The sequence below is a fragment of the Microtus oregoni genome, unplaced genomic scaffold (genome assembly GCF_018167655.1).
Source record: "Microtus oregoni isolate MIOR12 unplaced genomic scaffold, Mior012 000005F_ref0000423, whole genome shotgun sequence".
In the NCBI taxonomy this organism is placed as follows: Eukaryota; Metazoa; Chordata; class Mammalia; order Rodentia; family Cricetidae; genus Microtus; species Microtus oregoni.
The window spans coordinates 24,765,663-24,779,839 of record NW_024543064.1 but is presented as its reverse complement, the minus strand read 5'-3'; the positions used below and the strand labels follow the sequence as shown (position 1 = coordinate 24,779,839).

General features: G+C 48.8%; 1 protein-coding gene across 4 annotated transcripts in view; it reads left to right on the top strand.

The window, feature by feature from the left end:
• Positions 1 to 14,177, top strand: part of Csmd2 (CUB and Sushi multiple domains 2) — a 560,352-nt gene that overhangs the window by 65,911 nt on the left and 480,264 nt on the right. For all 4 annotated transcript variants that reach the window (XM_041651748.1, XM_041651747.1, XM_041651746.1 and 1 more), the window contains exon 2: positions 851 to 1,067. In XM_041651748.1, the coding sequence (XP_041507682.1) occupies positions 851 to 1,067 (217 nt within the window). The remainder of the gene's footprint in view (positions 1 to 850; positions 1,068 to 14,177) is intronic.

Here is a 14,177-nt window from a genome sequence, read left to right as displayed (position 1 = left end):
CCCCTCCTACCCTCCTGCTTATCGTCCATTGGAAGCTCTGCTGGAGCCAGATCTGTGGCTGGGAAGCGAAGTGAAGCCTGAGTTTCGGCAGTAGTGTGAGTGGCTCAGAGAGACCTGTTAGCCGGAAGCTAGGTTGCCTATCTTCAGCCCATCTGGTCTGGGACCTCACTGTACCTGCTCTCAGGTAGACATGTAGGACAGTAAGGCAGACCTGATGGGCATGGCCAAGCATGAGGTGACTTACTGTGGTTCCAATTACCTGTGGGCGGGAGGAGAGAGACCCGCTGCAGGAGGAGTGGCATGGAGCTGTGTTTATGAAAGATGAGTCTGAAGCACATTTGAAATTGGAAGCGCCCCCAGTGGAGAAGGGACAACAGGGTGTGCGCAAGAAATGTTCTTAACGGGCTAGAAAGTAAGTAACTCCAACAGTCCCATTTGGGTGGAGGAGGAAGGGGGTAGCATGGGGCAGACACATGTGTTTTCTAGGGAAGGTGGGAGTGAGGCCAGGGGACAGGGAAGCTTCAGGCAACAGAGGAGGTTGGAGACAGTTCCCCGGACTTGGGTGCAAGGTCTAGGATGCAACCTGGTTGTGGTTGTGCCAGTCTTTAAACTATAGCATTAGTTTTCCTCTTATTGAGCTGTTCTGAGGCTTCAGTATCACTGAACACAATGCACCACCCCTCCCCAACAGGCTGCCACCCATCTTCCTTCCCTGGTTGTCAAGTCCTGGGTAGCCCACAGGAAGCACTCGGAAAAGTGACTGACGGTTCTCTTTGATAGTACTTCCACCTCTTGAAAACTTCTTGGAGTTCTTCTGGCCACACTGAACTGCTTCCTTTTTCTCTTCCAGGCCAGAACTGCACATTCCAACTGCAGGGTCCCAATGGGACAGTGGAGAGCCCAGGGTTCCCTTATGGCTACCCCAATTATGCCAACTGCACATGGACCATCACCGCGGAGGACCAGCACCGGATCCAGCTCGTGTTTCAGTCCTTTGCTCTGGAAGAGGACTTCGATGTCCTGTCAGTGTTTGATGGCCCACCCCAGGCAGAGAACCTCCGTACAAGGTAGGTTCTCCCCACTCCCAGTTGCAGGCGGCTGAGCCCCGAGCCAAGCTTGGAGAAGAGAGGACCTCTGTTTTACTGTTTAAGTTTCTATTAGTATATAGCAATTACAAATAATACTGTATAGAATGTATTTTGAGTATAACCACTGTTTTGTCCCTCCCCTACTCCCACTGACCCCTTCACATCTTCCAATTAGTTCCCTTTCTCCTTTCATATCTTTCATGTTCTGATTTTATGTGTGAACCAAAGACATAGATTAGGGTTACTTACCAGGGCATGGGTAAGGCCTTATTTACAGGGGCATAGACAGCTTACCAATGCCCATACCACTGCAGAAAATGCATCTTTCTCACCTCCAGCAATCACCAACTACCTAAAAAAAAATCCCCAGGAAGGGGTGGGGCTGTGCACCTCCCCTCCTTGGAAGTCTCCCACAGGGCATTGACTTCCTTTTTTGTGGGGTCCTCCCTTTGCTTGCTGTTGTAGCCCAGTATCTCGGATTTGTAATTCTCCTGCCTCGGTCTCTCGAGTGTGGGGTTTATTGGTAGGCACCACTGTACCTAGCTTCTCAGTTTCATTTAAGACACTCAATTCCTTTCTCTTTGAAGAATCCAATAGACGAGGCCATGTCAGGCACCTGGAAAAACTGGGTAGAAAACAGAAGGGGTGATAGAGAAATTCCAGTCTTTTCACTGAAATTGATTTTGCCAGCACAAATATATCTGTGTCTGTCTGTCTGTCTGTCTGTCTGTCATGTCCTCCCCACACTGAGGAATGCTGGTATTTTTCCTGGCTCCAAGTCCTGTGAGGCTGAAGGCTGTGAGCCATGGGTGCTGCTCTGCCATGCATCATGGGTCTGGGGCCATGGAGACTTGATAAAATCACCCTTTTATTTGGTGCCTTGTTTGCGGGACTAGAGCTGAGACTTTGCGATGGCCCTCATCCTTTTTAACGCTATCTTGTCTTGGTGGAAGCTAACACCACGAAGAGGCTGAGATGACTGACAGTTGTGCCACGGAGTTGCCTCCTAAGACAAGGAGGAGGAGGAGGAGGAGGAGGAGGAAGAGGAGGAGGAGGAGGAGGAGACAAGGCAGAGGGAATTGCCCTCTGCAGGAACGGCAGACCTCTGGGCAGAAAGCTCCAGGACAAGCTTATGTTCCGTCTTTGGCCTGGAGACCTGCCACTCTCCATCACAAACCTTGGTCCTGCCTTCTCACCTAGGCTTCCAAACTTCTCAGGTTGCTGAGGGGTTAATGGTTTAACCAGCCAAGTTTGGATGTGTGTGTTGGGGGAAGGTCTGGGGTGAGCATGCCTATCTCAGGCTTACCCTCCAAGCTGGCTTGAGGATATTTCTAGAATATGTCACACCCCATGTGCAGGGCAGGCCCCTGGCCAGTGAGTCTGGGAAGCCTGCAGCAGAGGTGGTTTCTTCCTGGCGTGACGGGGGCTGATCCATTTTCCCCGTGACATCGCAAAGGGAGTGGCATACAGGCAATATTGGATGAAACCTCATGAAAGGGACTAAAGTCCCCTTTCATTCATTCAGCAAATATTCTGTGACTCCCAGTTTTGTGCTAGTGCTGCCCTGAGGGCTGGGGAACATAGCAGTCAGCAGAGCAGAGCCCCTGTCGCCATGGAGTTCACATCTGATGGGGAGCCTGGCGTGGGTTATCTCCTCAGTGGATGCTGTGCAGGCAAAGAAGCATGAAGGTAGCTGAAGAGGCTGTGGTGGGGAGGGGAGCAGGGCACTGAAAGGGAAGTGACAGCCGTATCTTGTGAGCATCTTGGGAAAGTGTCCAGACCACAGGCACAGGTGGTGTTGAGGCCTTTGGGAGGGCGTTCCTTCTAAGCACAGCCCACCCTGCTCTGGCTACCAGCCTCTAGTTGTCCTTTGGTAGATTTCCCCTGTGTGGTGTCCGTTATGCTCCTTTCAGTTCATTTCGGAAGAAGCCAGAGTCTTTCAGCATCAGCTAAGAGGAAGAGTTGGGAGGATCCCACTTCCTCTGAGCTCCCCTTGTCAGCATGGGAGCTCATACTAAAAGAAGTGACCCCAGATAACAGGTGTGCCACCCTGGGAGGGGGGTGGGGTGGTGCTTCTCATAGGTGGGGACTCTCAGGTCTGTCTGAATCCCTTTCACATCATGGCTTTCTGGTTTTCTTATCCACGAGTCAGTTGTCTTCACGTGTGTCGAAGAAATCAGTCATTGACACCGAGGGGCCTAGGACTGGGTGCCCCTGCCTTCATGGCTAGTAGGCCTGCCTCTCCTTCCTCATGGGCGCCCATGTCCTTTCCATCCCCTCTGCCTTGGCAGGCATTTTCCTGTTTTATTGGTCTTTTAAAACCTCCAGTGCTGGGGCTATCAATTTTATTCTTTCCCCATTATCTAACATATCGATTTCTGCTTTCATCTTCAGCCATTCCTTTCTTCCACTTACCTGAGGCTGGCGTTGCTCTTTGAGGGTTTCATGAATTGAATTAGTCCCATTATTTCTTGTTTGATAATAAAAGCATTAAGAGGCATTTTTTCCCCTAAGTGCAACTTTGACCATATCCTGTAAATTTTGATGGGTAGCTGTTACTTCTGAAAGAGTTTCTAATTGCAGTTTTGTTCTTTCCCTGATCCAGAGGCTTTGCCTCAAATTTTCATGCATTATTTGTTTATTCTCTTAAAACTGATGATCTAGTTTTATTGCATTATGATTGGGTTATGCCTTTCAACGTTAGGGGATTGTTCATCACCCCCCTTCCTTTTAAGATCATATTTTATAAATGTTCTACAAGTATCGGAAAACTCAAATATTCCATATTGATGAATGAAAATTTACATTATCAATCTTGTAGGGTTTTCCTAATTTTCTATTTATTGTTTAATTGATATTCATCAAGATAAGCAACGGGCTGGTCTCAGACTTGCATTGCTTGTCTGTTATCCTTGCTGCTGTCTATAAGCTTCAACTCTACGTGTTTGGCTGCAGCATCTTCAACATACGCATATTTTTATTTTTGCATTTTGATGTGAATGTGTGGCATGTGTGTGTGCGGTGCACTCATGTGTATGTGGGTACTCCTGCGTGCAGATAGGTCAGAGGAGTCCATCAGGCATCTCACTCTGCCGTTCTTCAGCGGCAGAGTTCCGTCCACTCACCTTCTGGGGTATGAATGATGGACTCAGCTCTGATGCTCAGCGCTTTCCAGTTGGGGTCACCCCTTCTTTCCCTGTCTTCAAGAACAAGGTTTCTTTACTTTACCCATGCTTTTCACTCTGCGCGTGGTTAAAGTGTCTTCCTTGAAGCCTATTTGAAGTGGCATCTCTCTGTCAACATCCTGCTAACCTTTCCCTTAATGGAGTCTGGCTGGCTGGGCGGGTGTCATCTGGAGGAAGTCCCTAAGTGCTGTAGAGCAAGGGGATCGAGGTCTCTTCTCCGTCTCCAGAGTTGATGCATTTCTTTCACACCCCGGGGTCACTTCGACGAGGACTGAGATCAGGTGGAGTGGAGTCCCATTGTTGCCTTGATGCTCCGTCTAGACTGAACAGCGACCGGGTTTTTGCTCTTTTGATGCCATTGTGAACTGAATCGATTTTTCCGATTTGAGTTTTGCTAATCCGGAGAAATGCAGTTGACTTTGCTGTATTGATCGGTGCTCCATAACCTTACCGAATTCTCTCCTGCTTCATCCTGTCCATTTCTGTGGACATCTCTGAGTGAGAGCAGTTTCACTACCGCCTTTGGAGTTGGGATGGTCCTCTTTCTCTTTTGCTGGAATTACTGGCCAGAAGCCCCAGCACAACACTGTGGTGAGAGTGGCAGCCTTGTCTTTGGGTGACAGGGGTCCCACCATGAAGCATATTAGCTATAGATACATTGCAGATACCCTTCAGCCACAAGTTTTTAAGTGGAGGACTTTGGCATAATCTGGAGATTATATGAGAAATTGATGGGACGGGGTCTGCTCGGGAGACTGCCAGACCAGGTAGAAGTGTGGCAGCCTGGACCAGAACAGTGGAGAGAGGAGATGGGATGGATTTTTATGTTATGAGAAATAGTTATCCCAAGGGTCACTACTGGCTTTCTGGGGACTTGGAGGGGATGAAGGAGAGTAAGTAGAGGATGTCTCGTTCAGAGACAGAAAACAGGTCACATGAGCCTGTAGTAAATTCCAGTCCACAGGAAAAAGTGCATTGTGTACATGCATGTTACATATGCATGCATATCATATATAATGGATATGTATATGATGTGTATGCATGCAATGTACAATGAGCATGCATTTGATGTGTGCAATATAGGACACAGACATTTAATAGGTATGTGTGATGTGACATGTGATGTGTGGGTACAGGACAATGTGTCCTACCATCTGGCCAGGACGTGGTTGGCGAGCTTGTTTGTGCGCTGATATTTTTCTTCACTCATCGAGTAGAACAGGTGAGTCATCTCTGGCAGAGTTCTACTGGGAGACACTCACAGAAATATAGGCCTAGGTTTTATACTCTGTGAGTGCGTGTGTGTGTGTGTGTGTGTGTGTGTGTGAGAGAGAGAGAGAGAAAGAGAGAGAGAGAGAGAGAGAGAGAGAGAGAATGAATGTTTATATATATATGTGTGTGTGTGAGAGAGAGAGCGAGAACATGAATGTGTATGTGTGTGTGTGTGTGAGAGAGAGAGCATGAATGTATATATGTGTGTGTGTGTGTGTGTCTGTGTGTGAGAGAGAGAACATGAATGTATATATGTGTGTGTGTGTGTGTGTCTGTGTGTGAGAGCGAGAACATGAATGTGTATGTGTGTGTGTGTGAGAGAGAGAGAGCATGAATGTATATATGTGTGTGTATGTGTAAACACATACACACACATATTTACATGCGCATTTTACAGTGCTAGGGACCAAACCCAGGGCCTCACACCTGCCAAGTAAGCACTCTAGCCCACCCCAAGTCTTATTTCCAGCCCCCATCTCTGTTTTTATTAATGGTGTGAGACCATTCAAGTCTGACTGCTCTGAGCCCTAGCTGTAAAATGGAGGTGACTGTCTCACCTCCTGGAGTCGTCACATGCGAACCCTCCCGTGTAGCTCCCGACACGCTCCAGACCTGCTTTTTGCATCCTTGCTGCCCTTCAGAGCTGAGGCCTCAGGACTCGGCCGTCTCTGAAAGGCTTTGGGTCTGTCCTGTTACTTCACCTGTGCCTTCCTGTCAGACTTCTCCATCAGGAAATTGCAGGCACTGTAGAAAGATGCTGGAAAAAGCGCTGTGCTCAAGGGAGTTGATCATGGTGCATCCATCAAGGCAGTGTGTGATGTGTTACGCAATGCGGCCAGTTTACACATGCAACATATATGCAGATCATGTAGCATGCACGGGAATGCCATGTGTACATATGTAAAGGAGCATTACCTGTCTGAAGTGTGTCACACATTTGGCTAACGTGTATGTGTGTGAAACCTGTGTGCAGGGTATGGTGCGTGTGCCACATATGCATGTAATGTATCAGTATGTTCTAGATCCCATAATGGTCCTCTTTCCTTTCCATGCCAATGGTGGAGTGGAACCACCAAGAGGCCTGCATCAGGTTTCCCTCCATCTGCATCACTTGCAGCTCTATTTACTGCCTGCACCATTGTAGGCAGGCACTATGGAGTGACCACTCTCCCTGCATTCCTAATACACCCCTCTCTGCTCCATATCCTTCCAACCCCTGATCAATAGTCAGCTTCCAACCCTTCTAACCCACTCACCTTCCTGCAGTTGCTCACTCCTGGAGTGGGTTCTGAGCTGCGCTTTAACCACCCCCCATTGGTATCTAAGCGCCTTGAGGCAGTCAAGCCTCTCACCAGATTCGCTGTGTCAGGACCATGCAGGGACCTGTGCTGACACCCTGCAAGTGGACAGCACGTAAGAGCTCCAGGTCCTTCTTTGTGAGGGCCTGGTAGACTGCTTCTGCACTGCCCTCAGTGTCCCCCTCTATGAAATGGGCCTATCATGTCTGTCTTAATTTCCTCCTGATTGGCAGTGGGAATTAAATAAAACCACTTATGTATATTGGCTTGAATTTTGCTAGATATGGGTAAAAGCAACATTTACAGAATAACCTAGAAAATGCAAGTGTAAATTTCCAAGTTGTCAGAAAGAGCAGTGATTCTTGACTGGAGGAAATCTAGATGTTAGCAGGCCCTCTGACAATGCTTGGAAATTCGTGTGTGTGTGAAGGTGACAGTTCCTGGGATTGAACCTAGGGCCTCAGGCTTGTGAGGCAAGCACTCTAGCGCTGTACTACAATCCTGGCCCTCCTAGACGTTCTTGATTGCATGTCTGCAGGATGCCAGGAGCAGCTGGCAGGGTGAGGCCAAGGATGCTGCTGCAAACCCCATGATACGCAGGATGCCTGTGCCCAGCAGAGAACTCTGGCTGCCAATGCAGTAGCTCTGCAGCTCAGCCTCCCTGGGGACGCTCGAGTGTTCCAGGACCTCAGCTTCAGACTTGTCTTGCGTTCGGTCTTCTTTATTTCTCCGTGACCTTGGGCGAACAAACCAACTCCTGTGAGCCTCAGTTGCCTCCTCCGTGAAATGGAGCTTTCTCAATGAGACCACCTTGGCAGCCGCACCTGGCGCCGCTGACAGAGAGGTGCCAGTAGGCACCAGGCGCCGTGTGCGCGCAGCTTAAGCTCTCTGAAGACACCATTCATCTCCCCGCGCCTGCCTCTCTCCAGCGGGAGCTCAGAGCATCTCCTTGCAAGATCTCACATTTCATCCAGTGCTATTCACCAGCAGCCACATCCCGGGGTGCCAGAAGGCAGCGTCTGGCTGCTCGAAATCACATTTACAATAGAAGCTGATCAGATTTTTCTCATAATGGATCCGGGTGGGAGAATGGGGTAGGGAACGGTCCTGAAGGCTGGGGGGAGCCTGTAGGAGTTGGGAAATTAGTAAGAAAAGAACAAAGTGCCTCCCAGATAATGCAGTGTCAGCCCTGCCTGGATGAATTACTGAAACAATCCCCACGTCTCTGCTTTTGTATACAATTAGATGGCCTTTCAGAGCTGGCAACCATCCCATTGATCTGCAGTTTAACGTGGAATGAAGTTTGCTAATGGAGAACAAGCTAGCATCGTCTAGGGTGGCTCCGCTTATAAACCGCGTCTCTGCGAGGCGGAGGGTTTACAGGGCGCTGGTGATGACGGCCCCAGTTAAGCACAGCTAAGCATCCCTTAATTTAGACATTCGGGCTCCCGTTATGGGAAGCGCTACGACTCGCTCGCTCGGTTACTGGCAGCAGACACTCTGTCACCAGCCTAAGGTGGAACGGAGTCGCAGCCTTTGGGAGCTGGTTCCTGAGCTCACCCAACTGGCGTTAGACACCTGTTTGGAAGCTGTAACGATCCACAAATTTGCCAGATTTACGGTCTCCTTATGAATATGAATTGCAGCAGATGCTCTCCCCTCCCCCCATCCTAGGTTCTTCCCAATGGATTCCATAGAGCGCTTCTCACTTCGACAGGGCCATCCTTGGCTAGTCCTCTCCCTGGAGTCCTTCGGGAATGTGTTTCTCGTGGACAGGAGGTGGCTGAGAGGCCCCCTGGGGGTGAGGAAGAAATATTCTGGTAGGAGGGAGAGGGAGAGAGGACACTGGAAAAGGACAAGAAGTTACCTGACGCAGCAAACCCACTGTGTGCCTGTCACCGTGCGGGATGCATTTGCTGATCCATCCACTGTCAGGGTTTGACGGTTATTGGATGCCTACCAGGAGTGCCAGGTATTGGAGACATAACAGTTAACAAGACAGTGTCTTCCTTCAAGGAACTTGTAGAATCTTGAGGGAGCCAGGTGACTAATTGGGCAGACAGTCGACAACACTGAGAGCTGAGCTAGGAAGCGTCCTGGTCTGGGGGTGGGGGACATCCGTGGATGCTGGTTTGGGGCCTGAGATGCTCTTCTTCCAACTAACCCCCTGCTTGGCTACCTTTCGTCTTCCACATCTCCACTCAGTTGTCATGTCCTCAGCCAGGGAGTCTGGAGTCTCTGCTTACCTTGTCGCTGCAACAGAAGGCTGGACACAGACAACCTAAAAGGTTGCACGGTTTGTCTTGGCTCAGGGCTTTGGAGGTATTAGTCTCTTATAGCGGGAAGAGTGTGGCGGAGTGGAGCAAGCTACATCGTAGTGGCTAGGAAGCAGCAGAAGGGGAGCACAGGAAGAGGCTAGGGCAGGGTATACGATAGAGGATGTATGCCCAATGAGCTACTTTCTAGGACCCACCTCCTAAAAATGCCAACATACTATGACTCTATCAGTTGATTCATGTGTTTATCAGGCCTAGCTGCTCCATGTCCAACCACTTCCCCAAAGTCCATTAGCTTGTGGCCACACCCTAAGGAAATGAGACTAGGGTGAACATTTGACTTGTCAAGATGGGGGGGCGGGAACCACTTACAGTCAGACCCTGTAGGTGAATTTTTCCATCCCACCAGCCAGTTCCCAAATAACCACACAGAGATTTCTTATTAATTACGAAAGCTTAGCTGATAGCTTAGGCTCATTCCAAACTCGATCTTATAATTTAAATTAACCCATATTTTTATTGATCTATGTTCAACCACATGGCTTTTACCTCGATCCCATGTATCCCTTGTTCCATGTCTATTTGTCTTCTCTATCCTTCTTCCCAACATTTTCTCTGCCCTGAAAATTCTGCCTAACTATAGACCTTTTCAGCTTATTAAGCCAATCACAGTGACATATTGTCATACAGTATAAAGGAATATTCCACAACAAGAGTCTGAGTATATGGGACAGTGGAAGACGTTTTGCAGTTACACCATAACAGATTCTTGCTGGTGTACACTTCCTCCTGACCTGGGGGGATACCCACTCACGTGACAGTGCATCCATCTCTCCAGGTTATATATGTGTGTGGTGTTGGTCCACTGCACAGTACTGTAAGCTCTGTGGTTCCAGATCCCTTTCTTTCCCCTCCACTGTAGCTCCAGGGTCTACCCCAGAGCCTGACATATAACAGGTGCTCGACAGATATCTACCGGGCAAATGAACGAACAAATGCTCTCTGGAGGAAGGGATTCTAGTAGGGTCCAGAGGGAGACGTGGCAAAGGTAAGCCATGATGATAGTTTCAGGCAAAAGCAAGAGAGGCAAGATGCGAATGACTGACAGTGGGCTGCTTCATTGTGGCTGGAGTGTTGTGAGGTAGAGAGGGGACCAGATCACTGGGGGCCTTGGCATGCATTATGGGGAGGTTGGCATTGCATTATGTCCTCAGAGAATCAGGGGTACATGGGAAGGTTTTCAACTGGTGTTATTCATGCCAACTGTTAGTCAACAATACACAGAGGCAAGGTTCAGTTTCTCAGGACTCTGCACTGCCAAGAGGCCAGGGAATAAGTGGACTGTGGGTCTTCAGAGCCTCAAACCAGCCATTTCCACCAGAGATCTTGATCATTCCATTGGATCCATGACACACATTTCATTTCTTTAAAGAAAAGAAACTCCACCTCACTTCTTTTGAAGCAATTCCCTTCAAATAGTAAGAGCAATTAGTACCCATCACTACAGAATAGTCAAATAGTGTAGAGAGAAAACATGGCCTCAGTGCCTCCGTCCTCAGCCCTTGTCCCCGCCTGTTCTCTGGAGGTAACCATTGCTAACAGTTTGGTGGGTATCCAATTTCTTCTTAAATAAAGATTCATTAACTGCCCAAGAGGCTTATTGGGACATCCATCAGCCCTTTAAAAATTGTTCTGATGAATTAAGTGTAAACTAATTAGAAACATGGATTCAATTACCCTCGAAACACACAAGGGTTTAATAATTAATAGCAAAAGGGCTTGAGGCCAAAGACATTATGGATTTTCTCAAGCCCCCAACATTGCAAAGTAAATATGTTTGATTTACCCTAAACGCTCAAATTTGTATCCCGGGGAAATGTGTTTCTGGGAGTGGTGTATTTCCTCAGGAGAGTTACCTATGACAAATGAAGAGTCGTTGTGGGAGTCAAGAAGCCACACTCCGTGGGTCTGACTGGCTAGAGCTTTGGGAGGCAGGACAGGGTTGGTAGCTAGGGGCCACTGTAGTCTACTTCCTTGGTAATCCTAACCAAGAGAAGTTTGGAGAGAAATGGATGTCTGCTGAGGTCCCCTATTGAGATGCTACCCCACGTTGTATTCCCAGAGCACCTAGAGAGTAAGGCTGGGTCTAGAGGACAATTTCTGGGGGGGGGGGGTATGGCCTTGGACTTGTGGTTGCCCGTTTAGATGGGCGAGAAGAGAGTCAGCTGTGGGACTGGAGTAAGTATTTCTTTCTAGTGCCAGGAACGTGGTTAGCTCTCTCTCTATTAATCTTCCCAGAAGTGAGAATTACCACCTCCATTTTCATCTCTGAACCTATGCAGCTGTGGCGCCCATCTTCCAACTCCCAGAATTGCCAATTTCACACAGGTTGACTGACAGGAATTTGAGGGAGGAGTCCCCCAGGGTTGAAGTTCTGGCAATCAATTGCAGTGATCCAGGGATACGATGTGCTCTTGTAGGTCTGGGCAGATATGGTGGAGGGGCGAGGTGACTGCAGGAGCTGTACAGAGACAGGTGGGTGGCAGAATTGAGGTCCTGGGAAGCTTTTTCATCTGCAGCAAGGCCACACAGTTATTGTGACAAAGGCTCACCCTGCTCATTGCGCAGCTGTACTATTTAATAGCCATCAGAATTTAAGACGCTGTGGAACTCTAGACCTAGGTTAAAGAGGTGGTAGTGTCTCCACCCATCCTCACCACTGACCCCATCCATAGTGCCGCCGTGGTCACAGACTTAGCATCACTCAAGAGTGAAGTTGGCTCTGCCGTGGTCACAGACTCAGCATCACTCGAGAGTGAAGTTGGCTCTGCCGTGGTCACAGACTCAGCATCACTCGAGAGTGAAGTTGGCTCTGCCGTGGTCACAGACTCAGCATCACTCGAGAGTGAAGTTGACTCTGCCTTGGTAACAGACTCAGCATCACTTGAGAGTGAAGTTGATTCTGCCGTGGTCACGGACTCAGCATCACTCGAGAGTGAAGTTGTCTAGTGCATATTCACCTGCTTCTCTCTTGCCAGTTTCACTCTTGCTAGGATAGTACAGCGGTCCTTTCTTTACCCTCAATTCTACCTGGACATTTAAGGGCAACAAAAGTTGCTACTTATACTATCCTAATAACTCAGGGGTGCTATTTTCAAGATCTAGACAGGTTAGAGCCTGTGTTTCATTCTAGTTTTCTCTGTCTTGATCAGCAGAAATGGTACCTTCTGACACACCTGAGGCTTGAGTTCTTATTCTTTTAGAATTTAAGTAAATAGAAAAGGACACCAAATCCTGTTTGTGTAAGCAATGAATGAAGCTGTTACACACTTAGATGATTTGGGCTGTAATGTGTAAGGATGAGCTGTGGTAAGAACCATTAGGAGACCTGGGTTCCATCCCCTCCTAGTCAATGCTTTTCTGGAGACGGTGGTAGTGGTGGTGATGGTGGTAGAAGTGATGCTGGAAGTGGTGGTGGTGGTGGTGGTGGTGGTGGTGGTGGTGGAGGTGGTGGTGGTGCTGATGCTGGTGTTGCTGGTGGTGGTGGTGGTGTTTTGGCATTTTGAGATAGGATCTCAGACAACCAAACCTGGCCTTGAATTCTTCATATAGCTAAAGATGACCTTTAGCTTCTGATCCTCCTGCATCTACCTCCTATGTGCAGGGAATATAATCACGTGTCATCACATTTGTGGGTTTTTACACCTGGTGCTATGAATTGAGCGCAGGGCCTCATCGGTGTCAGGCAAGCACTCTGCCAACTGAGCCACATCCTAGACTAATTTCAGTCTTGTCCCCTCACAAGGCTAGCTACATTCTCCTGACGTACAAAATGAAGACTCAGATCTAGGGGAACCCCACAGTTTGGTCCAGCCCCCATATCCTATGACTGAGTGATGCCCAAGGTGTGTGTAGAAGGGCCGGAGAGCACCATTGACTTTCTGGGGAGATTTCTGTTCTGGTCAGGTGGTGCATTAGCTCTCCGCAAGGCCACCGTTTGTCTTGGGCATCAAGGTTTGTTTTCTCCTGGCGCATTAAGCAGCATGGTACAGAAAGCTGCCTGCTCACCATCCATCTTGCCTCCCCTCTGACGTGTCGATTTGTTGGTGGGAGGCAGTTGCCTGCTCAGCTAGGTAGAGCCATGTGATTTCGTGGCCAGAAGGCAGAGGTCATGTGTTCTCTGTCCAGGCTTGGCCCAGAAAGGCATTCGTTCCTACCGTGTTCTTCTGTCTCCTTCCCTGAGTCAGGAGCTGGAAGAACCTGGATCCCTAGGTGAATCCATGAGGCAGAGCCAACCCCATCCCATCGACTGCTCCTGGCCAGTGACTGGCTTTTACATAAGGGAGAAATACCCTTGTCCAGCTTCACCTTGCACCGCAGCTGGTGCTTCCTTAGCTGCTTTAGCTGAGATGCATTTATAAGTTTATTTTAGAGCTCACAGGCAGGCAAGGTCTCAGGACACCTCGGGCCAGAAGCTTTGCTGGCAGGCTGACCTTGGGCCTTGTTTGCCCTGAAAAGATGATGCTATAAGCTGGCCTCATCTTTAGACTAAACCATATACCCTTAAACAGTAAGGTGTGACTTCAAGCAATTCTTTTTTGTGCCCCTGACCCACTGTCCGTCCATCTGTCTTTCTGTCCCTCCCTCCCTCCCTCCCTTCCTCCTTTTCTCCCTCCCTCCCTCCCTCCTTCCTTCCCTCCCTCCCTTTCTGTTTCTTTTGTAGTGCTGGGTATTAAACCCAGGACCTTATCCATACAAGTCAAATACCCCATCACCAAACTACATCCCCAGTCATATATTTTTGCTGTTTATTTAGAGATAGGGTCTCCTGAAATTACCCAGGCTGACTCTGAACTCACTCTGTAGCCCAGGCGAGTCTAATTCTCTGGCTTTAATCTCATGAATAATTTGGATTACAGTTGTGTGACACAGGCCTGACCGTGGCCCTGACTTCTGGTGGCTGTTTTGTGACATCAAGGTACAGTTCTTGCAGTTCCTACCCCCATGCCATCCCTGCAGCAGGCAGGGCACAGGCTATGGGGGAGAAGAAGGGAGGTT